Here is a 24,078-nt window from a genome sequence, read left to right on the forward strand (position 1 = left end):
TTCTATTTTTTGTTTTTGGTTCTTTCTTAGTTCTATTTTCCAGCCTTTTCATAGTGGGTCTTTGAGGGAGAGGTAGGGGCAGTTTAAGACACACATGGATGATTCTTCCAACGCCCTTGCTCCTCTGTCCCGTTGCCTTGTGCAGGAGAACTTTGAGGTCTTCCTGGCATTTGGAGACTACAGCAGCAGCTCCCTGGTGGCCGAGCTCCGAGAACGGCACATAAAAGCTCACCAGGTGGTGCGGGCTGAACACAAACCCAGCAGCACCTCCGAGCCCGGGGCCATGGCAGGGAGTGGCCCGAGCGCCTGGGCAAAGCTGCACAGACAGGCGCTGGCCCTGCAGGTGTCCACACCCGAGCTGGAGGCCGAGCTGGCCTGGAAGGCCTTGAAGGATGGGAATGTCAAAACGGTGCTGGAAAAATGCAGGTGACCTTGCAGACTCTGCCTCATAGCTCGTCCGTCCAAAAGTAACCTTAACTTCCTTTACTCCCGCGGTGATGAGGGGAGGGTCCTGGACACTTGCGTTGTCATGAAAGTGCTTCTGCACGTATGGGCCAGAAAGCGACAGACAGGAGGCAAGTAGTGACCAGGGTGCTGTGGGCAGCAGAACCACTGACATGGCCATGCCGTGCACCCTGGCCTGCATGGTGTCCAGTGAGTCCAAAAAGTGCACTGTATACAGGAAGCGAGAACATTCTAGAAGCATTTTAAATACTGATAGGGATTTGATTTAAGTCCAAGAAAGGCGGCTGCACCTGCTTTTGTTCCGGGTGTTCTGACTTCTGGCGCTTTCCTCCCTGCAGGGGCCTGTTTCAGTATCACCGCGTCGCCAACACCGGGAGGTGGCTGTTCCTGACGTGTCAGAAACTGTGTCACATGTTGGCCAACGACATCCCGATGGTGACCCCAGTGGGACTGAATCTCCCTTCCGAGATCCATGACCTGGCATGCCAGGCCGCCACCATCTGCAGTCCAGGTGCGGGTCCCCTGGGCACGGCTTCGTGTGCACGCCTCATCGCAGGCTTCTCCCAAATGCCTGTCTGTGATGGCAGGACACGGCAGTGACTGGAGGCATCACCTCAGGCTTACAAAGGGACCGTTGTCACACGTTCTCAGTGGGGATTATTGTTCGGCAGTGTTTCTGAAACCGCCAGTGTCATTTCTGACGGTGGATGATTTTTCAGGGGACTGTGAATTTGTGATGCCATGACCCATCTCACTTTCTAGCCAGTTGCTGGTGGAGAATCGAGTCGTGCTGTGTAGGGCAGTTAAAGCTACGAGCCTTTCTCTGTGGTCTTCCTTAGAATTGTTAACAATAATTAAAAGGTTTTTTTATTAATCGAAAACAGTGTTAGTTCAGTTTTTCCTTTTTCCTTCAGATATGTTACTTGATGCTCTAGAACTGTGTAAATACACCTTGACGGCTGTCCAGCTTTCCCAGCAGTGCCAGATGGATGACTGTGGCATTCTGATGAAAGTAAGTTGCCCTCGAATTTCTTTTCCTTAAACAACCCAACCCCCCAGCCCCAAATCCATTATGCTTCATATCTCCTGCATAACTTACAAAACACCAACTCCACCCCTTGTGCTTTCTTATGCTAGAAAGCAGCTTAAGGGCCCAAGTCCATTTCTCTTTCCCAGTCATGTTATTGGCATTATTGGCTTCAGTTTACACCATCTTTTGTAACACTGGGCCTCAAACAAGGCCTTTCCTGATGTTGTCATCACCCCAGAGTAGCAGTTTCATTTATGTATTTATATATATTTTTTAAAGATTTATTTATTTATTTATACAAGAACCGGGGTATAGGCCGAGGCACAGGAGGGTGAGAGACTTCACCAGAGACAGAGCGGGAAGCAGAACAGGCAGACAACTAAAAACACTGCTGAGGGGAGCAGCAGGCGAGACAGGAGAGGTCTGTCACACCATGTGGGTATCTCCCTGGCTGACTGGGAATCGAACCTGCACCGCAGAGGCTGCAGACAGCTCCATAGCACTGCGCTCAACCCGCTGTGCCACCGGGGAGGCCCTGTATTTATTTTTTTTAAAAGACTTTTATTTGTTTTTGTGTAGAACTAGGGTGTAGGGGCGTGAGAGTATTCATCGGAGGCAGTGTGGGGAGCAGAACAAGGGGATTTACTGAAATCCACTGCTGAGGGAAGCAGCAGGGAGACAGGAAAGGTCTGCTGCGCCATGTGGGTCTGCTCCCTGGCCAGGGATCAAACACAGGCCTTCGAGGTAGTAGTGCTGAGACTTAACTCCTAGGCCACCCGGGAGCCCCCCTAGCAATTTCATTTAAACTGGCCCGGCGACAAGCCATTGACCGGAAGAAACAGACTACACAGCTGTATGTCACCATACAGACTGTGTTTGGCTCTAGTACATTGGCTCTTGCCCCAAGCTGCTGATCTGTGTGCCTTGGAGTGCCCTCATTTGTCTCTTCTCTGCATGGCTTGGTATTTAGACTGCGTTGGGAACTCAGAAAGACCCCTATGAGGAGTGGTCCTACAATGACTTCTTCAGCGAGGATGGGATCGTTCTCGAGTCCCACGTGGTGCTGCCTGTCATTTATGAATTGATTTCATCACTCACGCCTGCAGCTGGTAACTCTCATCTGTATCGTAATTTGTCTTTTACAAGTTTAAGCGCCAGAGGTTTGGAACTTGCAATACACACAGTGATGTGGAAGAATCCCACAGGCATAAGGTTGACCAAAAATGCAGACATAAAGCAGGCCTCATGTAGGGTTCAGTGCCAGAAGGCATAAGGACAGGGGAGAATGAATGAAGCCGTGGTGAAAGTCGGGGTGCTGGGTAACGACTTGGGGTGGGTGATGACTGCAGGAGGATATGAGGGGACTCCAGGGATGCTGCTAATGTTCGGTTTTCTGATTAGGATGCCATTGCACGGATGTGTTCCATTTACAGAGCTGGATCAAGTTGCACATTTAACTGTGTTCTGTATTTGACCTTTCAGTAGCACTTTGCTTTAGAATATTAATAATAGCACAAAATTTAAATATCTCCAGGAACATGCATCTGAGAAAATTTATTTTACTTTGTATTATTTATTTATTTATTCTCAACTGCAGAAGGCAAGCGACATCCCCTGAATTCCACAAGTTTGCCATACTGCTCCATCAGTGAAGGTATTTGACAACGGAAATGTAAAGCATTGTGTTAAGATTTTGTAAATTCCTAAGTGTGAATATGAATCCTGAACATCAGCCTAACTTAAAGTCCAAGTGTACTTACTGCTTATTACTATTACATTGTTATCTTCCAGAGGGTCAGGAAATTATGTCCTTTCTCTTACAACCTTAAGGTTTGTGAATCTGTCCTTAAGCTTTGGTCTTCCAAAGGGAGAGATGATCTTCCTCAACAAATGGTGGAAGCATCTCAGTAAGAATAGACAAGTTACCATCCAAATGACTCATTATCTACTCGACTTAAGTTATGATCTGATGTAATTCAAGCCTCAGGTGAATGCTCTCATTTGCTAACTTTAAGTCCAAATGCTATGACCGTTCTTTGAAGTAGTAGGCTGTCCTTAAAAAGTTTCCAATAAGATCTTTCTTTAAGAAATCTGAGCACTAATTGATACATTTTTATCATCTTATAGGAGACAACCTTATCTTACCTATTATAAGTTCCATCTCCGCCCTGCTTCAGAACCTTCAGGAATCCAGCCAGTGGGAGCTGGCCCTGGGATTTTTAGTGTGCTCTTTTGGTATCTGTCTGCAGCACTCGGTGTCAAACTTCATGAATGCCAGTTTGAGTGAAAAGGTAAAGTTTCGAGGAAAAATGCTTTCATTCTAGGTGAAGAGAGACACACAAAGGCATTGCCAAACAGAGAAATTAGAGCCCACAGTTTCCTACTTGCAAATTGCTAGCAAGGAAATCAGTCTTGTGTCCAATTTAAGAAACATCTGTTGAGCCTCTACTGAGATTCAGGTGTAGTTCAAGGTGCTTGGCCATGTTTTCACGCCCGATCTTTACAACAACCCCGAATCTCCATTTCTCAAGTGAGGATAATGATTCAGGGAGTGCATTAAGTCACTTGCAGTTTTCTGTTGTGAGTTCCCCCCAGTCCACCCTGGGTGACCACACTGGGTCACAACTCTGTCTACTGTCTGATACCTGACAGTATCCTTGAGAGGATTCTAGAATACAACCTGCCTGTTGATGACTGTCTTATGAAACTGGTCTCAGAGGCATTATGTTCATTTCTACTACTCTATTAATATTTATTGAATGCCTGAACATTTTATTTAGTCAACTTTATTAAAAGGATAGCTTTCAAAAATAAAATGCGCATATTTTAAGTGTGTCAACCAATATATTCAGTGCCCATCAGCACCACAATCAAGACTTAAGGTTCTTTTTGCCTTTTCCCTGTCAATTCTCCCTCAGCCCCAGCTTCTTGTCCTTGCAGATTGGTAGATTGGACTTTTTGCATATATTGATGACTTCTCAAAGTTTCTTGAGCTTTAAGAAGAGTTTTCAGACTGATACCTAGAAATACCTAAAGATTCTTTTTTGTTCTTTTCTAAAAGTTGTTTGGAGAGGCCACCTTGATCACTTCAAGGCATGTTGTGATGGACTTGAAAGAAAAGGCCGTCACATTTATCAGGGGAAACGCTACGAGACTGCTGCACAAGGTGAGTGCGTTCTTGACACCTGCTCTTTTGTGTTTTGCTTTTGTCTCAGTCAGCAGTGCATGTGCTTTAGTCCCATAGCATTCCATTCAAAACTTCAAAACCTTCATTGCTCATTGTTGCTGGCGGGTTTTTTAACTATAATCGTTGATAATCCGTTGACCACTTATGAAATGATAGCCAATTTTTCCCACGTCTGTCCCCATTTTAGCTTCTCATTTGAAGGATAAAAGCCTTCCAATGAGCCTAGCATACGCACCCATGAGATAGATACGCGTGGAAACATAAATGTGTGTTCTGTTTCGCAGCCATCTCTTAGTCTCCTTTAATCTGCAAGTCTTTCCTCTTCAGGTTACGGAGTGAGGACAGGGTCTGACAGTAACAACGATCATTTCTTGTTGCGTTTCCTGAATCTTTTCCCTGTGACTTCATGGGAAATACTTATTCAGCAAGCTTATTTTCTAGAATTTCTGTTTTGTGCATTTTCAGTGCCTAGCAGGTCTGACTTTGCGACATCACATTTTGCCTTCTGATGCTCATTCATGATGAAGTGAAACTGTCCTTACTAATGAATCTTGTGCCAAACAAGATCATGGTTCTATTTTTAGTCTGTTTTGAGTTAATTTTTAAGTGTTGTCAGATAAGGAAGAGTCCAATGTCATTTTTTGTGGCATGTGGATATCTAGTTTTCTCATCGCTATTGGTTGAAGAGACTTAGCTACCCATTAAGTGATCTTGGTGCCATTGTTGACCATCATTTGATCATATATGTATTATCCCTGGGTGCTCTATTCAATTCTATTGGCCTATTTGTCTCTATGCCGCTACTACACTGTTTTGATTATTATAGTTTTTTGTAATGTTTTAAAATCGAAGTGTAGGTGCCTTATCAGCGCAGTAGGTAGTACATTAGTCTCATAAAGTCACTAAGTGTGAGTCATCAACAAATAATTTTTGAGCCTCTTGGACAGGAGATAGTCTTCCACAGTCATTTTCTCTGAAGGGGAACAGAGAAATAGGGTCATAACAGGAGAAATTCCCTTTTCACTTTCAAGAGGTGGGAACTCCTAGGCATTCAACAAAGAGGGAAACATTAATGGTGGTTCTCTGCCTATAGAACTTGTCAGCCACTTTCCTTAAATTTACAACAAAAGCAATAAAGGACATTGAAACTAAGCAGACCAGTTGAAACTGTTACTCCAAGTAACTTCATGGAAAGGCTGGTCCCTGGTGGGTTTGTGATCAAGCTTAGTGACAAGCTGTTAGAGATTTAATTCTGCTCTGTTGGTAAAGAATTGGCCTCTCTCGGTGCTCTCTTCCTACAGGTATTTAACTGCCGCCTGGTGGACCTTGACTTGGCATTGGGTTACTGCACTCTCCTACCCCAAAAAGAAGTGTTCGAAAATCTCTGGAAGCTCATCGATAAAGCTTGGCAGAATTACGACAAAATTTTGGTATGACCCAAGGACACACCTTCCATTGTCAAAGATTTAAAGATTTAGGGAAGAAATGAAGTTGACTCTGCTGCCAGACCTTAAAGGTTTAGCAGAGGAAGTGGCGAGCTCACCCACTCGTGTTCTGCCGGCTCTTCTGTGGCCAGTGACATGCGGGTGAATGTACGTGCAGGTCAACAGCATTCTTCAACCCAAAGAGTCACAGTATTTTTCACTCCTTACGATCCACGCGCAGCCATAGATCCTCCCTCCTTGCACTTAGGCTTGTGTGCTTGACACCTTAGACCTGCCAGCCAGTTCTTTCCTGTAGGGTGTTTATTGAATACAAAACTCTCTGATGTTGTTTGTTTTAAAATACGCCTTTTGTGGGGGTTTTGCTAGCAGGCTAGCTAAGATGTGACCTTTTTTTAAGAAGGAAAGTTGTTCTAAATTTATAGCATCCGAGGAAAAGCAGAATGACCTCTGTTATATGCTGTGACGGTGCACAGAGCAATACGTAACATGCCTACCACTCAGAAAGGGACGGCTCTTGTGCTGGGTTTCATCTAAAAGGTTAGGATATATTCTGCTTGCAATTGAATTTTAATTCTATTTTAATTTTTCAGGCAATATCTCTGGTGGGCGCTCAGCTGGCCAGTCTCTGTCAGGACATAGAAATGGAGCTGAAGTTCCGTGAGCTCAGTACCGATGCTCTGTGGGGTATCCGTCTCGGTAAACTTGGTGTGAGTGTTCTTGGTTTCAGCCAATCTAATGATCACCCAGCTGGAAAATTGAAAACAAAGGTCTCATTGTCCTTTACTTTGGGAGAGTAGATGTCTGTAAACTGACTTAAACATTTGAGTCGTATTAAGTGCACACATTGGCGCTCTCAAATAAGGACCTTTTGCTGTGTTTCCTTTTTTCAAAGATTTATTTTTTTATGAATACAAAAACTGTGGTACAGGCCAGAGGTGCAAGGGGTGAGAAGATTCACCAGAGACAGAGTAGGGAGCAGAACAGGCAGATCTACTAATATACACTGTTGAGGGGAGCCTCGGGGAGACAGGAGAGGTCGCAGGGATTGAACTCATTCTGCAGTGGCTGCTGATAGCTTTATAGTGCTGCGACTTAACCCCTTGCGCCACCAGGGAGGCTCCTTTTTTCTGTATTTTTAAGGAAATCGAAGGAGGTTTGACATTTTCATCTGCTTAGCTTTTTCAGTTGTAGGAATATATCAAGTATTTATTGACATCTATACTATTTTAGGCCTAACTTTTTTCTTAGCCTCATATTTTTGTTTTGTTCTACTATATTTGGTTAAATATCAATGTTAAAATGGACATCCAGCTGCACCAAGCTTTAAGAACTACTAGAAAAGAGTGAGTGGTCCTCATTTTTCACTTCGCAAAAACAAACACAGACACTCCTGTATTCTTTGCGAAGAGTTGGCTCATCAGGAATATAATTTTTCAAAAAATGGTGTATGTTTTCTAGCCTCTTCCCTCTGCAGGAACGGGACTGATATTCCCTCGTGCCTAACAACCACGTTTATTGATGAAAAGCCAGGGAGACGTTGGTGTGACTAAGAGCGGTGTTTGGACCCTCAGCCAGATATACCTGGAATCTCAGAACAATTTGAGGAGTGTTATAAAAATTAAAGTTGGAGGGCCTCCCCGGTGGCGCAGCGGTTGAGCGCTGGGTTGCAAAGCTGCCCACAGCCTCTGCAGCGCCGATTCGATCCCCAGCCGCTGGCGAGGGTCCCACATGGCGCGCAGACCTCTCCTGCCGCCTGCTGCTCCCCTCAGCAATGTACTTAGTCAATCTGCCAGCTCTGCTCTCCCCTCTGGCTCTAGTGAATTCTGTCACCCTCCCGTGCTTCTGTCTGTACCCAGTGCTTGTATAAATAAATAAATAAATATTTTTTAAAAAAAAATAAAGTTGGAGGAGCTGGGATACAATATTGAGCTATAAAAAAAAAAAGCCAGGGCCTCCCTGGTGGTACAGGTGGTTGAGCGCTGCACTGTGAAGCTGTCCGCAGCCTCTGCAGCACAGGTTCGATCCTGGCCAGCCAGGGAGATACCCACATGGTGCAGCAGACCTCTCCTGTTTCACCCGCTACTCCCCTCAGCAGTGTATTTCAGTCAAAAAGGTCTGCCTGTTCTGCTCCCAGCTGTCTCTGGTGAATCCTCTCACCTTCCCACACATCTGGCCTGTACTCCGGTTCTTGTATAAATAAACAAATCATTAAAAAAAAAAAAAAAAAGCCAGTACACAGGCCAGTGAAGGAGTCCTCCTGTTATCTTTTGGCTTAGTGGGCTTTTGTGTTTTGCTCTTTTTATTCCTAGATTTCTTTTCAACCAGTTTTCAGACAACATTTTCTCACCAAGAAAAACCTCATTAAAGCTCTTGTGGAGAATGTAGATATGGACACAAGCCTCATTCTAGAATATTGCAAGTAAGTTCCCTAAATTTTTATGGTGTTTCTGCTGCTAGCTGACTGTGAAGAATCCTATCTTGCAAGAACACAGTGTTAGAAGGATAATTGCCTGGGTTCCATAGATGCTGCTGCTTCCTTTTGCTTACCCCCAACGAATAAATCCAAAACAGATTAAACCCTCTGCTTTAATTCTCTGTTTAGTGTTTCCCAAACTTGCCTCATGATAGGCATCACCTGGGCACTAGGTTAAACATAGAGGTTCCTGGGCCCCTCCCTGGTGGTTATACCAGGTCTGGATGGAGACATTGTGTAGAAAGCCTTACTGCAAGCTCCAGCTGATTCTCATGAGCAATTAAACTTCTAAATCAGATCAACTTATAGCCAGGTCATCTTAAAGTAAAAATTAGTGGAAAATACAATTTAGGGAGAATTTTTAAAAGTCGTTAGTGAATTAAAACAATTAGGGCTGAGTGTGCTACTTACAGGTACAGTTTACCGTGATGTGGAGGAATAAATGATTTTCGATGTCTATCTCAGATGTTTCTAGTAAATAGGATAACCGGTTTGCTGACACATTGTGAATTTCAAAGTGCCTTCACGCACATCATTTTACTCTTATAATTTCTGTCCATACTATCACCAATATGTGCATGAGGAAACAACCCATGTGTTTGACCTGCTCCAGGTCCAACAGGAAGTGACCACTTCCAAAATACTAAGGGTATGAGGGCCTCAGCCAACTGGTGACAGGTCAGTGAAATAGAAGTCACTGATAATGAAGCTTCTTGGCTTGTTTCAGGGACCAGAGGTGGCCCTCTAGAGGAGAATCGGGTGTAGGCCAGAGGGACGGAGTGAAAGAATTCACCAGAGACAGCTTGGGGAGCAGAACAGGTAGATTTATTAAAATACACTGCTAAGGAGAACAGTGGGCGAGACAGGAGGGTCTGCTGGACAGAGGCTTTATTTATACTCCAGGCATCACTGATCAGTTGGGGTGACTACTGTTGGGCATGTCCTGACTGATGATGTGAATTAGCATGAAGGAGCTCCAGCTCTTCGGGTCATCAGCTTAATGTCCAGGTGCCTAGGGCAGTCCCATCTACTCCCTTACCCATTCAGGCCTCCCAGACTTTCCTGCTGGGCAGGAAATGGGGAATTAGTTTTTAAATTTAGTGATGAGGGCCTCCCCGATGGCGCAGCGGTTGAGCGCTGGGTTGCGAAGCTGCCCGCAGCCTCTGCGGCGCTGGTTCGATCCCCGGCTGCTCCCCGGCCATCGGAGGAGGGTCCCACATGGCGCGCAGACCTCTCCTGCCGCCCGCTGCTCCCCTCAGCAGTGTACTTTGGTCCTTCTGCCTGCTCTGCTCCCTGCTCTGGTGAATTCTCTCACCCTCCCGCGCTTCTGCCTGTACCCAGTGCTTGTTTAAATAAATAAATAAATAAAATAACTCTTTGCCAAAAAAAAAAAAATAATAAATTTAGTGATGACACCCAGACACTGACCATTATGCAATAACAAAAATAGGTCCTTCACATGGGGCTGCTGCAGACCCTAAGTGGGCGCTGACGCTGTCTCTTTGATCTCCGTGCAGGTGTTTGTTGTTTTAGTGCTACTGGCCCCTTTTCTGAGCTGCAGATAGCCAGGCTGTAGTCCTGGGGTCCCGGCTGTGTTCCCAGGGGGGTGTCATCCTTGCCTCAAGGTGCCCATTGGAATAATTTTAGATGACCTTTAGGTTTACAGTGAATGATTTTAATATTTAATGACTGACATGTCAGTCACTTTATAGTAAATCACACCATCACTATCTTAATAGAAAAGTGGAAAGGCATTTCCATTATCAGTGGGTCTCTACTAGCCTGATTTTTAATTGTAAAATATCATTTTTGCTGATCCAGGTAGAACATATTAAAACCCACATGCTCCCCACCCCTTTTAGGGAGTAATCCCTGTTGAAAGAGTTTGATCTACATTGTTCATGGTTTTTCCCTGCATGTATACTGACATGTGTTTTGTTTTTTATGACATCATTTTAGTCCCCATAGTTGTCCCGTCGCCTTATCACCCACGACCATCACATGTTCCCTTGTGTTCTTCCCGCCCCTGTTTTGACCCTTCTCCCCCCACCCTGTCTTTGCTGTATGCCTCAGTTCTATGGTCGTGATGTGTTGGTTTTTTTTAATTTATCAAAATGCCATCATATTTCACACCCCATTTGGGCGCTTACATCATGCATTTCCTAATGCTCCCTCTGAGATGAGCGCCCTTGACCCCCCCATTTCCTGCCTGGTGTTCCTCTGTATGGATGAGCTATTCCCCAGTTCCTGCAGAGGAGGGTGGCATCACTGGCCATCCAGCTGTCCCCGGCAGTGACTGCAAACGCTGCCTCATGTGTGTCCTGGCTGCTGTGTGAAAGGTGTGAACATGGAAGTGCTCTACTGAAGGGCATAAAGTTTTCCAGTTTATTACAAACCACCCCAGCCTCGAGCCCACTAGGAACATTTGCTGTCTCAAAGCAGTCGTCTGCTGACGGTAGATGATGGAGGGAGAGACAGCGCAGTGGGAGGATGAGATGCAGCAATGGAGCAGGACCAAGTCTGTGTGGTTGCCCCTGTGGATGCCAGCCTGACCTTGCACACCCCTTTTTAGCACCTTTCAGCAGGACTGTGACGCGGCTCTCCAGCTGTTCATCGAGACGCTGCTTCGCAACTCAAATGCCAGCCAGGGCCAGGGAGACGCCAGCAGGGAAGCCACAGAGCAGCAGCACCCCAAACTCCTGGCCAAAGCGGTGGAGATGGTGCCTTTGCTGACGAGCACGAAAGATCTGGTCATCAGCCTGAGTGGGATCCTGTGTAAGGTAGGCGTGGTGGGATGCACCTGTTGGTCACGTCTCCCTCTTGCCCTTGGTAGTAGTGACATATTGAGAATGTAAGGCCCGCACTGCTCGTACATTTTTAATTTTGAAGTAATTTTCTCTGTCCATACTTACCTTTTTCTAAAAAATAGAAATAGCCCCGTTTTCCTCAGATATTTGAGACACGCACACTTGCTTTGGAGAAGGTCAAACTAGAGAGAAAAGTGTAAATTGGAGTGAAATTTTCTTATCACCCCACTCCCCATACATAAAAATGTCAGCAGTTTGGTGACTGTCCAGACAACCATGCTATCCTGTTGTCCTCGCTTTTCACTTCCATTGTCATCACACGTAAGTGCATACGCATCTGTCTCAGGTGTGACGTGCATATTTATGATTCCATTAAATAGATGGACTCGACTATGCATCATCCGGCCTTTTTAGATGGGCACTTATTTTGTTAATTTTCTTATAAATCATTACAATGAATATCTCCATACATACATATCTGTCCTCTTGTCTGATTATATTTTTTGGGAGACCTGAGAACTACAACCTTTAAGGGTGGTGTGGTAGGGAATTAGGTGGGTGGGAGGAGAAATAAAATGATCAGACCCACCAGAGCCACCAGAGACACACTTCCAGGGGTTGGGGGTAGGTGGGGAGAGGAAGGATTAGGGTCAAAATAAGGGGGGTGCAATTGTATGGGGAATATAACCAAAATGAAAATGCATACATTGTGCAAAAATGAAAAATGATGTAAGAATTATATAAAATAAAATATTGAAAAAAAATCAGATCCCAAGAAATACTCCATTTTATATCCTGTATATAATTCTATAAAAAATTCTAACTTGCTCAAGATTTCTAGGAGCCATAGAGATCACCTTCAATCATTCTTTTTCTTAGCTTTATTCTTGTGAACTTTAGTTGGCATTTTAAAAAATGGGGGGAAAGTAATGATGTGTAGAAAGAAACAAAGACCAAAGAGAATACTTAGTTTCTTTTTAAGCATGTCTAGATGTCACACTATTAATCCTCACATGTTACTATATGGTTAGGGCTGGAATGAAATCCTTCTAGAAGTTTTTGCTTGGAGACCCACACTTTGGGTTATGTCATTTCCAAGAAAAGGTCAATTTCTTCCTATTCTGGTTTTCGCATCATAAATGGGAGAAATAGAATTTTAATGTAAAAATCTTTAGGAATTATGAAAATCGGACAATTACTCTTTGTTTTCAGTGCCCTAAGAACAGTTCTTTGTTAAAACAATATTGCCTGGTAGTTTTTGAGACCTTCTAAAGCATGTGTTTTCACCTAATTGAGCTAATTTTAGAGATAAGAAAATGTCCGTTCATTTTTAAAGAACAGTCTAGTTTAATATTGTAATACACTAAGATTTTATATTGTAATCTGTGCTGATGAACATAACTGAATAAATCCTATCAGAATTGCATCATCTCAAGTTTTGATTTTTTGTCTTTATACAGTTGAATCCCTATGATTATGAAATGATTGAAGTTGTCCTGAAAGTTATAGAAAGAGCCGATGAAAAGATAACCAACATTAATATTAATCAGGTAAAACATATTTTATACTTTTTTTTTTTTAAGATTTATTTATTTATACAAGCACTGGGTACAGTCGGAAGCACGGGAGGGTGAGAGAATTCACCAGAGCCAGAGCGGAGAGCAGAACAGGCAGACTGACAAGGTACACTGCTGAGGGGAGCAGCGGGCAGCAGGAGAGGTCTGAGCGCCATGTGGGACCCTCGCCCGGCGGCTGGGGATTGAACTGGTGCTGCCGAGGCTGCGGGCAGCTTCGCAACCCAGCGCTCAACCACTGCGCCACTGGGGAAGCCCCATATTTTATACTTTAAAATTATATTTTTATCAGAAAAATCTAATGTCTTTCTGGATGATATTTGAGCTCCCTTTAAATTCCACATTTTATTCTGTTTCCTTTTCATTATTTTTATAATTATGTTTAGTGAGGTAGTGTTGGATTATAGGACTGTATATGTTTTAGGAGTACCAAGTCACACCTCTGCACCCACCACCAAAGCCCCAGTAATCCTTTACCATAGTCCACTGAACCCCATCCCCACTTTGCTCCAAATACCTACCTTCCCCTTCAGGTAGCCTCATTTCTGCTGTCAAATTTCAAGAATCTGTTTTGGTTTTATTTGTCTGTTCTTTTTGCTTTATTTCTTTGTTCTACCTGTGAATGAAATCATCCTTCTTCTTTCTCCTATCTTCCTCCTTCAGACTTACTTCGTTTAGTATAATCTCTTCCAGTTCTATCAGTGTTGTGGAAAATGGCAAGAGTTCATCTTTTTAATAGCTGTGTAGTAGTCCTTTATGTATATGTACCACATTTTCTTAATCTACCCATCTTCTGTTGGGTACTTAGTTTATTTCCATAGCTTGGCTATTGTGAGTAGTGCTGTAATAAACATAGGAGTGCATATATCCATTCAAACTAGTGTTTTGTATTCCTTGGGTAGATACCTAGAGTGGACTTTCTGGTTTTAATATTTTGAGATCTGTTTTTAATATTTTGAGAAAATTCCATACTGTCTGGACTGGACTAGTCTATGTTCCCAACTGTGTACAAGGGCTCCTTTTCCTCTACACCCTCAACGGCACTTGTGGCTTCTGGTCTTATTTGATGTGGGACATCTCAGAGCCACAGAGATATGAAGTGGTGTCTCATTGGAGTTTTGATTTGCATCTCCTTGATGATAAGTGGCGAGCATTTTTTTCATGTGCCTGGGGACCGTCTGTATGCCTTCTTTAGAGAAGTATCTGTTTAGCTCTTTAGCCCATTTTTTGATTGGGTTATTGGTTTTCTTTTTGTTGAGTCTTATGAATTCTTTGTAGATTTTGAATATTAGCTCCTATCTAGTTTCTTTTCTTTAAAAAAGGAAAAGTAAAGATTGTTCATGTTCTCTGTTTTATCATTTATCTTAGTCCTATTTTTGCTTTCCTGAAGCAATTTAAATCTGCCCAAGGGTATGAAGCCATCAAAAGACTGATTTGTAAGAATTAAGGCAAAATTATCTGTCATCTGGGAAAGGACAGTTTCTAAAAAGCAAGGTTAGATTTAGCTTCCTGTGTTGTAGGTAAATCCAGGAGTGTGTCACTTGCACTTTAGTACTTTGAGGAACTTTTTAGTCTTTTCTGAATTTTGGCTCTAGTAGCTTTTATATCTTTTAATGGGATATTAAAAATTAAATGAAAATGGTTGAAAATGTAAGATTTAACTTAAGATAAGGGATACAGATGATAAATTTTAGATCTACTGTCTGTGTATTTAAAATGAAATTAATATTTTGAAAAGAATGTATTTATATTAGTATACAAATTTAAAAAAACTTCTGGAATTACATTCCAAATATCAGTAGTTTTGTTTCAAGTGTTTCCTAATTAAAACCACATGTACTAATTAGGTAATAAAGAGTAAAAATAACTTCAAAGCTAAGGGATTGAGACTATTCATAATATTCAGTTCAATGTGTATGTTATCTCTTGTTTTAGATACTCATTCCTGTCTGGATGGGAAAACATCTCTGAAGATAATGTTCTTTAATTCTTGGTCTTTTAAATTATAATGTACTCCTACACTAGTGAAAAATATATTAAGATTTTTATGCTAGGTAACATTACGGAGATTAGGCATGTCACATGTCATACAATTTTACATAAATTTGTACTGTATGGAAAAGTAAAAAGTCATATTAAGAAAATAAACAAGTTTTTTAAGGTATATCTCAAGCTGTTTGAAGAGAGTACAGAGAACTGTTGTCAAACTCTTGCTTACAAACGTCCCACCAACAAGATTGGTTTGGTTTTCTCCTTGTGTCTTTTTAACAATCACAGAAATTATGCTTTAGAAGAAAAGCACCAAGTAAAACTAGAAAAACTTTAGATCATTTTGGTGAAAATGAAACCTTCTCACAATGGAGACCGACCGTGGCATAAAACTAGGTGGATTGGATTAATCGCTGTTTAAAGCAGGAACATACTGTTGTTTTTTTTTTTCTTGTAGGCATTGAGTCTTCTGAAGCATTTGAAGTCGTACAGAAGAATCTCCCCGCCAGTGGACCTAGAATACCAGTATATGTTGGAACACATGATAACACTGCCTGCAGCTGCCCAAACTAGACTGCCTTTTCACCTGATATTCTTTGGCACAGCACAGAACTTCTGGAAAATTCTCTGTATGTTCATGAACTTCTTACACATTTTACTGAATAGTCAAAACTTTTTTTTTTTTTAAAGATTTATTTAATTTATGTATACAAGAACTGGGGTATAGGCCAGAGGTGTGGGGGGGGGTGAGAGGATTCACCAGAGACAGAGTGGGGAACAGAACAGGCACATCCACTGAAATACATTACTGAGGAGAGCAGCGGGGAGTCAAGAGAGGTCTGCTGCACCATGTGGGTAGCTCCCTGACCAGGGATCGAACTTGGGCTGCAGTGGCTGCGGATAGCTTCATAGGTTGCATCTAAATCCCTTGCGCCACCAGGGAGGCCCTCAAAACTTTTTCTTAACCAAATCATGACTTTCCTTGTTTCCTTTCTAGCCACAGAACTCAGCGAAGAATCCTTCCCCACCTTGCTCTTAATTTCTAAATTAATGAAGGTAATGGTTTAAAACTTTGCAAGACTTACCTTGATCCTCTAACTCAGACCCTGGCTAGAAGGGTTATTGAAAGCTTTTGTGTAAAGCCCTGAAAAGTAAGCATCCAAAGAAGCCTTAACTTTTCTCTCCTTCTCTTTGAAGTTCTCTTTGGATACTTTGTACGTGTCCATAGCCAAACACGTGTTTGAAAAAAAGCTGAAGCCCAAACTCCTGAAGTTAACACAAGCTAAACCCTCACTCCTGATGAACAAGGAATTAACCAAGATCACACAAACCATTGAGTCCTACTTACTGTCTATCGTTAACCCGGAGTGGGCTGTTGCTATTGCCATCAGCCTGGCCCAAGAAATCCCAGAAGGTATGGATCCTTCCTATAATTGGGCTTAAAGGTGGCGGGCTTGTTATTCTTTGAACTTGTCTCCAAGTGGGTATGAAGCGTGGGTGCTGTCTCTGCGCTTGTGGCATTGCTAAGGGTTGAAAAGGCTCAGGCCAACTAAGCGAATCCCCTTGCTGGCTGATCAGCCTGCAGGGACGCCAGCACCCCACAGGGATGCCCACAATCCACCCATCAGTGGGAATGCACATCAGCAACTACTGCCTAACAGCCAAGCAAGTGCTCAGAAGTGAGCCCCTCGCTCTTCCCACATTATCAAGCAGGTGCAAACACAGACACTGATTGCCTTAGGTTGGGGTTAGCAAAATGAAAATAACTTAAAAATCACCTTTGGCCAGGAGCTGGTTTTTTTTTTTTTTTTAAAGATTTATTTATTTATGCATAGAAGAATTGGAGTACAAGCCAAGGTGCAAGGGATGAGAGGATTCACCAGAAACAGAGTGGGGAGCAGAACAGGAGGATCAACTGAAATCCATTGTTGAGGAGAGCAGCGGGGAGACAGGAGAGGTCTGCTGCACCCTGTGGGTCAGCTCCCTGGCTGGAGATTGAACTCGTGCTACAGTGGCTGCGGGTAGCTTTGTAGTGCTGAGACTTGACCCCTTGCAACACCAAGGAGGCCCAGGAACTGGTCTTTAAAAATAGAGCATATTCGTAGACTAGAGTGTGAGCAGTTGATCTGCAAAGGTATCCAAGGTGTATGCTCCGTGAGAGCAGCAGGTCGTCCCACAGCACAAGGGGTCCCACCCAGTTATGACACACACAGGTGGGACCTTCCGGGAGTCCATGGAATCTCCAGAAGAGGAACAGACACTACAGGAGCTGCTGGACTTCCACTTCTTACTTGGTCTCCACCCATCCGGCCTAAATTGCTTTTTACTATGACTTTACAGCTCTATCATTTTAAAAAATGATCGAGGTGGCTTACCTAATTTGACTAGAATTTGCTTGTTAATCTTTTCTTTCTCTTCTTAGGTTCCTTCAAGATGTCCAGTCTGAAATTCTGCCTGTACTTGGCCAAGCGGTGGCTACAGAATGTCCCACCTCAGGTGTGTATGAGCCTGAGACTGGAGGCTCCGCTTCTTTCTCCATGTCCACTGCATTCTCCTAGCAAACCTCGCTGCCCTCTGCGACGCCCCCTTCCAGGGGCTAGATGTCCAAAATGAAGAACCACGAGGCTTTGTGTGGATGCTGAGGGATGTAACCAGACAGGGAGGCCCTTGATGGACACAGATGGCTGCTTGCCTCATCTCAGCCTGGAGATTTTAGAAAATGAGAGTTTCTCTTGGAATTTCTTATCAGGGTGAGAAGCACGAGAAGGCGGAGGCTTTGCTGAAGAAGCTTCACATCCAGTACCGGCGGTCGGGCACCGAGGCTGTGCTCATCGCCCACAAGCTGAACACCACCGAGTACCTACAAGCCATCGGGAAGCCAGCGCACCTCATTGTCAGCCTGTACGAGCACCGCAGCATCAGCCAGAGGATCCAGAATTCATCTGGCAGAGACTATCCTGGTGAGCACAAGACCCTTTACCTTTCTGTGCCAGGAAAGGGATCATTTTGATCTTGTTATCTTTTTTGTGGAGAGTTTGGATTTTTCTTCTCTTAATTCTTCGTCTTGACTATCTCAGATATTCATGCAGCAGCTAAGGAAATAGCTGACGTGAACGACATTAACTTGGAGAAAATCTGGGACATGTTGCTGGAGAGGTGGCTGTGCCCGTCCCTGAACCCTGAAGTGAGTCCGTGTTGCCCAGGCTGTCTGTGGCATCTGAGCCGATGGCCTCGCCTCAGAGGCTGGTAATTAGTCCACATCTGTGCCCCTTCTGGACACAGCTCAGAATCTTGAAAAGGATCCTTTGTTCATTTTAATGCGTGCTGTTACCTGACAAGGTCTAATGGGGTGGCTTACCTTTTTGTTTGAATATTGTTTTGCAATTTTCTCAACTTTTAATTGATTCCAGATGAATTCTTGCATAACAGAAGTGGCCTGTGCTTAGATTCAGATTCATGTCTTTATTTTAAAATAATTTTTAATGTACAGAAAAGTAGCGGTAATATCAGAGAAATTCTGCCTATCCTTTACCCAGATCCCTCCATATTTGCTTTATCATTATCCCTAGACTATATATACATACTCATATTTTTCTGAACCATTTGAGAGTCAGTTGCATCCTTTTACCCATTAAGTGTGTATGTCCTAAAAACAAGGTTTTTCTCTTACTTAACCACAGTATGTTTATCAAAGTTGGATCCTTTAATGTTGATACAATACAAAGGCAGCCTGGCACCTGTATTGTAACCAGTACAAACTGGTGAAAATGTTATTATTTAACATGTAACGTTACAGTTATCCTGACAGTTATCCTGACGCTATTCACAGCAACTTCCTCCTGGTCCCTGGGATCAGGGTCTCTAATCTCTTGATCTGGAGACACTCTGACTTTTCCTTGTCTTTTATGACTTTTTTTTTTTAAGATTATTTATTTGTTTTTGCACAGAAGAACTGAGGTATAGGTCAGATGTGCAGGGGGTGAAGGGGTGAGAGGATTCACCGGAGACAGAGTGGGGAACAGAACAGGTGGATCTACTGAAATGCATTGCTGAGGGGAGCAACGGACGAAACAGGAGAGGTCTACTGTGCCCTGTGGGTCAGCTCCCTGGCCAGGGATTGAACTCAGGCCGTTGGGGTGATAGCACTGAGACTTAACCCCTAGACCACCGGTTATGTGTTTTTGATAAGAATTTTATATAGGTGATAAGTTCTTTTCAGTGATGGGAGACTTTAAAAATAGTATCATTAACATCTAAACTTAAATGCAACTCAGCAATCCGATGACAGAGTTTTCTGCATTGTTTTATCTGCATTTTCTGTAGAACTTAATTAGGGTGATCCATAATTCCTTTATCCACTTGGGCCCATCAATGGCCTTGATAAAAATTTTTGTAATTGTTTTTATAATAGTAAAACTTACTTGATGTTAGATTTTTTAATTAGTTTTTATATCACTTGGCATTAAATTTAAAAAGCATTTTTTACGTATCTACCAAGTGCAGGGATGTTGCTTGAATGGAAACTGAGGCATCAGAAGCACATCTCAGCCATGTGGAATCTGTGATTCACTCAGAGCCAGTGTATTTAACTTGTATGTAAGTCTGGGGTATAAAGAGAGTTTTTTGAGGTCAGACGCTGTGCCTGCATCTGGCGCATTGCTGTGCGTATCTCCGTAAAGTATACTGAATTCATGAACGACTCATGTAAAATCAAGGGAGACCTTCTCTTTTAAAAATTATCTGATCGGGCCTCCCCGGTGGCACAGCAGTTGAGCGCTGGGTTGCGAAGCTGCCCACAGCCTCTGCAGCGTCAGTTCGATCCCCGGTCACCGGCGAGGGTCCCACATGGTGTGCAGACATCTGCCGCACACTGCTCCCCTCAGCAGTGTCCTCCGTCTGTCTGCCTGTTCTGCTCTCCCCTCTGGCTCTGGTGAATTCTCTCACCCCCCCATGCTTCTGACTGTACCCAGTGCTTGTATAAATAAATAAATAAATCTTTAAAAAAATTTACCAAAAAAATTTAAAAAAAATTATCTGATGGGGGCTTCCCTGGTGGCATGGGGGTTAAGTCTCAATGCTATCATGAGTTTGATCCCTGGCCAGCAGACCTCTCCTATCTTGCCAACTGCTCCCCTCAGCAGTATACTTTGTTCAATCTGCCTGGTCTATTCCCCATTCTGTCTGGTGAATCCTCTCACCCCCTGCACCTCTGGTCTGTACAAATAAATAAATAAATAAATCTATCTTTTTTTAAAATGCCCAATGAATTTAAGGTCCAGGAAGATAAGGACATTTGTTTTGTTCACTTAGGCCGCCTCATGACTGGTACATAGTAAGTGCTCAGGTAATACTTGAATGTGAGCAAACCCATCCTTAGGCAAAAATCGCTACATACTGTGATTAATTACACTGTGATTTCTTTGGTATTTCATAATTTTGTATGTTGGGTGTTCATCTAATAGGTTTTCATAAACTTATAAAACTAACAATTCCTCAATTTATTTCTTTTTTACTTTTTTCAAAGAAATTGTCAGAACTATTTGAACTTCAAGAAGATGAAGCACTACAGAGGTATTCTTCCTTTACTTGACTTTTGTCTGCGTAGCCCTGGTAGACATCTTAACAATTTATCAGAAGTTGGTTTTTTAAAAAGACTCTTATTATAACTTGAGTCAGAACCTCTGAGAATGGATTCATGGACAGTTGGCTATGGGTCTGTCCCACTATCTCCAGAGAATAAATAAGAAACAGCCAGGATCTAGAATGCCTTGGATTCCTGGAACCTCTGTGGCAGAAGGAAGCCCCGTTATTAGCTGGGACTCTGGCCCTGGGCCCTGTCTGCTCGCTCATCCTGGTGAACTGGGCTGCTTCAGAGTGGGCCTCCACACCCCTTTCCCCTTCTGACCTCACACTGAAACCAAGAGAGGCAAGCTGGTTTCCTCGGCTGTGCTTGACCTGGCTGGTTGCGCTCGCCCTTTCAAGAAGACCATATCTGGGCCCAAATCAAAAAGAATGTGGTGATGCATTCATGACACTGGGAGAGGGAGTGGCAGCATGCAAGCCAGTGCTGTGCCAGTCCTGGCCAGACCCAGAGCAGGACAAGCCACCCGTGAAGCCCTGCACCCTACATCAACCCTGCAGATCTGATAGTGAGAAAGAATGCGGGAAGACAACCCCCAGAAAAGAAGTCCTCCTGGTTTGGGGCAGAGCCGGCCCCACCCACTCTGTCCTTCCTTTCCTCCTCCCACCCCGTTCTTGCTTAGTCTCTTAAAGGAGTTGCCTCTGTATCTACTGTGCCGGCCAAATGGAAAGCCTCAGAGAGGAACAATTTAAAGAGAGAGAGAAAATGCCAATGTTACAGGGCACACCCTGATATAAAATGGGTTGCCTGAGTGGGTCCTCACCCGCATTAATAAGTCCTTAAAGGGGACTTATTAATGCTAAACTGCAGACACACACAAAAGGTTGATAAAAGGTTTATTTACAAGGGAAGGGGAAATGGAGAAATGAATAACTCAGGGAGAAAAGGGGGAGATGAGTTTGTAAATGTATCCCTACCTGTTCCGCTGACCTGGAATCCCAATGACCCACCGAGCTCACGAAAAACCTAGCATGCCATGTGGCCAAGAGGGCGAACCCCCACCCCGGCCACATGGCCGGTTAAATACTCAAATGGAGAGCCTGGTTGCTTAACTCCGCCCTCAGGTCCTTGCAGCCTTCCCTTTGGTGATCATGGGATTTGTAGTTCCCAGTGTCGTGGGGTGGAGTCCACAAGCCTGTATGGAGTTTGCTCAGGACATCCTTTCCCCCTAACACCAAGATAGAAACCCCCAAGGGTATCCCATGCCAGTGTTGTGACTTCCTGCCTTTCCCACAAGAGCTCCACCTGCCTTGCTGGGCCCGTTGGGTGCCCATCTCTGTGGGGGCCCGTAGGCTGATCTTGAGGTCCTGGGAACGGGGATCCTGCGTGCATAGGGTTCTGCATCCTTAGCAGCTGTGGTGTGTATGAATTTCTTAAATAGAATTTAATCAGAGCTCGCAAGCCTTTCTTAGATGAGGGGATGCGACTGAGCGTTGCTGGTGTTTATTACCCGCTTTTGGGCATGAGTTGTTCGGGACGGCTAAGCAGCCTTTAAAGGGGGAAGCAAACATTCCCTTGTGCCATCGCCTTCCAGTTTGGGGTGGCTCATGACTTCCTGTGGACACTGAGACAGGGCTGGTCGCTACCTTCTGACGCGTGTACCTGTGTTTTGTTTCCAGAGTCCTGTATCTCCTCCAGTCTTGGCCGATGGATCACAGTTCAAGGATTCTCTTTCTTCTGGCCACATCAGCTACGACTGTAAGTCCAGAAACTGTGGTCAAGGCTCATCTTTGCATCTCAGCTTAACATCTTTTCCTGCCTCTTCACCACGCTTGCCCTTATTAACAGATGACTAAGATAATGATCCCTCACATCCCTCACACCAGGACGGTAATGCCTGGCACGCTCCACTGCCAGTGGCCTGTCACATCCTGCTTGTGGGCTAGTCCACTGTGCACGGGGGGCCGTCCCGCAGCTCCCCCACTTCACAGTTACTCCCGGCTTAGTGGGTTAGTCGACATTCAAGGACCAGGGTCAAACCCATCCGCCCAGGGAGAAGACCCCACTCCAGCCGGCAGCTCTGCGTGACCTGGTCTCTCTCTCCAGTCAGCAGCTCCCCTTCTCCCTCCCCCTGAACTCAGACTCCCTCCCCATGAAGTCAACACATCCTTCAGGCTTGAGCAATAGGAGCCTGGGCCTTGGAGCAGGAAGTGGAAGGGCTGCAGCCAAGAGGCAAATGGGCCTAGGAAGAAGGGGGAAAGTAAAATCTGCGATGCCAACTGTATGTCCTTGACAGCAAGGGGCCGGGGGACTCCTCTCCTTATTCTTTGCATATTAGTTTATCTGACAGCCACCACCCCCCTTTTCTTTTTTTTATTTTTTTTAAAAGGCATCCATTTCTTTTAAACAGCCTTTTTTTTTTTTTTTTTTTTTAAAGATTTATTTATTTATTTATACGAGCACTGGGTACAGTCAGAAGCGCAGGAGGGGGAGAGAATTCACCAGAGCCAGAGCGGGGAGCGGAACAGGCAGAAGGACCGAAGCACACTGCTGAGGGGAGCAGCGGGTGGCAAGAGAGGTCTGCACGCCATGCGGGACCCTCCTCCGGAGCTGGGGAGCGGCCGGGATCGAACCGGCGCTGCAGAGGCTGCGGGCAGCTTCGCAGCCCAGCGCTCAACCGCTGCGCCACCGGGGAGGCCCCCCCTTTTCTTAAAGATTTATTTATTTATGTATACAATACTTAGGGTGTAAGCCAGAGGTATGGGGGGGTTGAGAGGACTCACCAGAGACAGAGTGGGGAACAGAACAGGCAGACTGATTGAAATACACTGCTGAGGGGAGCAGCGGGAAGACAGGAGAGGTCTGCTGCACCATGTGGGGCTCAGGGTTGGCCGGGGATAGAACTTGTGTTGCAGAGGCTGCAGATAGTTTCACAGTGCTGTGCTTAGCCCCTTGTGCCACCAGGGAGGGATCCCCCCCTTTTTTTTTTTTTTTTTTTTTATGTAAAAATGATGTTCCCTGAAAACTGGCTCTTCAGCTCACCCCCAGTCGCACAAGTGATTTCCTTGAGAAGCCACAGAGACAGCCCAGGAGAATGGGGAACCCGCTCTGACTACTCCCAGTGTGGGATCAGTGTGAATTCAGTCAGTGTCAGGGGTGGGGTTTAATAAAATTAAATTTCACCACTTCATCAAGAGCTTCCTTGAGTGAAAGTCGCCTGGTTCCAGCGTGGCAGAGACAGAAGCCTCTGGTGGCCGGGGGCACTCAGCGGCCAGCATAGAGAGCAGCACCGTGTCTAGGGCGGAGCTTCTTTGTATTATCAGGAAAACAGTTTTGACCCTTTCCCTCCCGAGAGTCTGAGGTCCACGCCAGCGTCCATGGACCACACTTGGAGAATCACTGTTCCAAGCTCTGGGTTCTCAAAGGGCAGCGATCGACTCTAGTTTGTTTTTGTTTTTGTCTTTGTTTTTGTTTAAATATATAACAATAATTGTTTATTGCATTTTTATCAACTAATTTTTTAAACA

At 44.3% G+C, this 24,078-nt stretch overlaps 1 protein-coding gene across 4 annotated transcripts in view; it reads left to right on the top strand.

The window, feature by feature from the left end:
• Positions 1-24,078, top strand: part of KNTC1 (kinetochore associated 1) — a 67,797-nt gene that overhangs the window by 33,511 nt on the left and 10,208 nt on the right. For all 4 annotated transcript variants that reach the window (XM_054695387.1, XM_054695386.1, XM_054695388.1 and 1 more), the window contains exons 34-53: positions 146-426; positions 804-976; positions 1,380-1,477; positions 2,466-2,604; positions 3,093-3,149; positions 3,623-3,786; positions 4,557-4,661; positions 5,984-6,112; positions 6,718-6,834; positions 8,437-8,546; positions 11,173-11,380; positions 12,868-12,957; positions 15,428-15,599; positions 15,968-16,026; positions 16,168-16,384; positions 17,393-17,466; positions 17,720-17,930; positions 18,048-18,154; positions 20,495-20,541; positions 22,231-22,309. In XM_054695387.1, the coding sequence (XP_054551362.1) occupies positions 146-426; positions 804-976; positions 1,380-1,477; positions 2,466-2,604; positions 3,093-3,149; positions 3,623-3,786; positions 4,557-4,661; positions 5,984-6,112; positions 6,718-6,834; positions 8,437-8,546; positions 11,173-11,380; positions 12,868-12,957; positions 15,428-15,599; positions 15,968-16,026; positions 16,168-16,384; positions 17,393-17,466; positions 17,720-17,930; positions 18,048-18,154; positions 20,495-20,541; positions 22,231-22,309 (2,637 nt within the window). The remainder of the gene's footprint in view (positions 1-145; positions 427-803; positions 977-1,379; positions 1,478-2,465; positions 2,605-3,092; positions 3,150-3,622; positions 3,787-4,556; positions 4,662-5,983; positions 6,113-6,717; positions 6,835-8,436; positions 8,547-11,172; positions 11,381-12,867; positions 12,958-15,427; positions 15,600-15,967; positions 16,027-16,167; positions 16,385-17,392; positions 17,467-17,719; positions 17,931-18,047; positions 18,155-20,494; positions 20,542-22,230; positions 22,310-24,078) is intronic.

This window comes from Talpa occidentalis, unplaced genomic scaffold, assembly GCF_014898055.3.
Source record: "Talpa occidentalis isolate TD23 unplaced genomic scaffold, MPIMG_talOcc4v2.1 talOcc4.14, whole genome shotgun sequence".
NCBI lineage: Eukaryota > Metazoa > Chordata > Mammalia > Eulipotyphla > Talpidae > Talpa > Talpa occidentalis.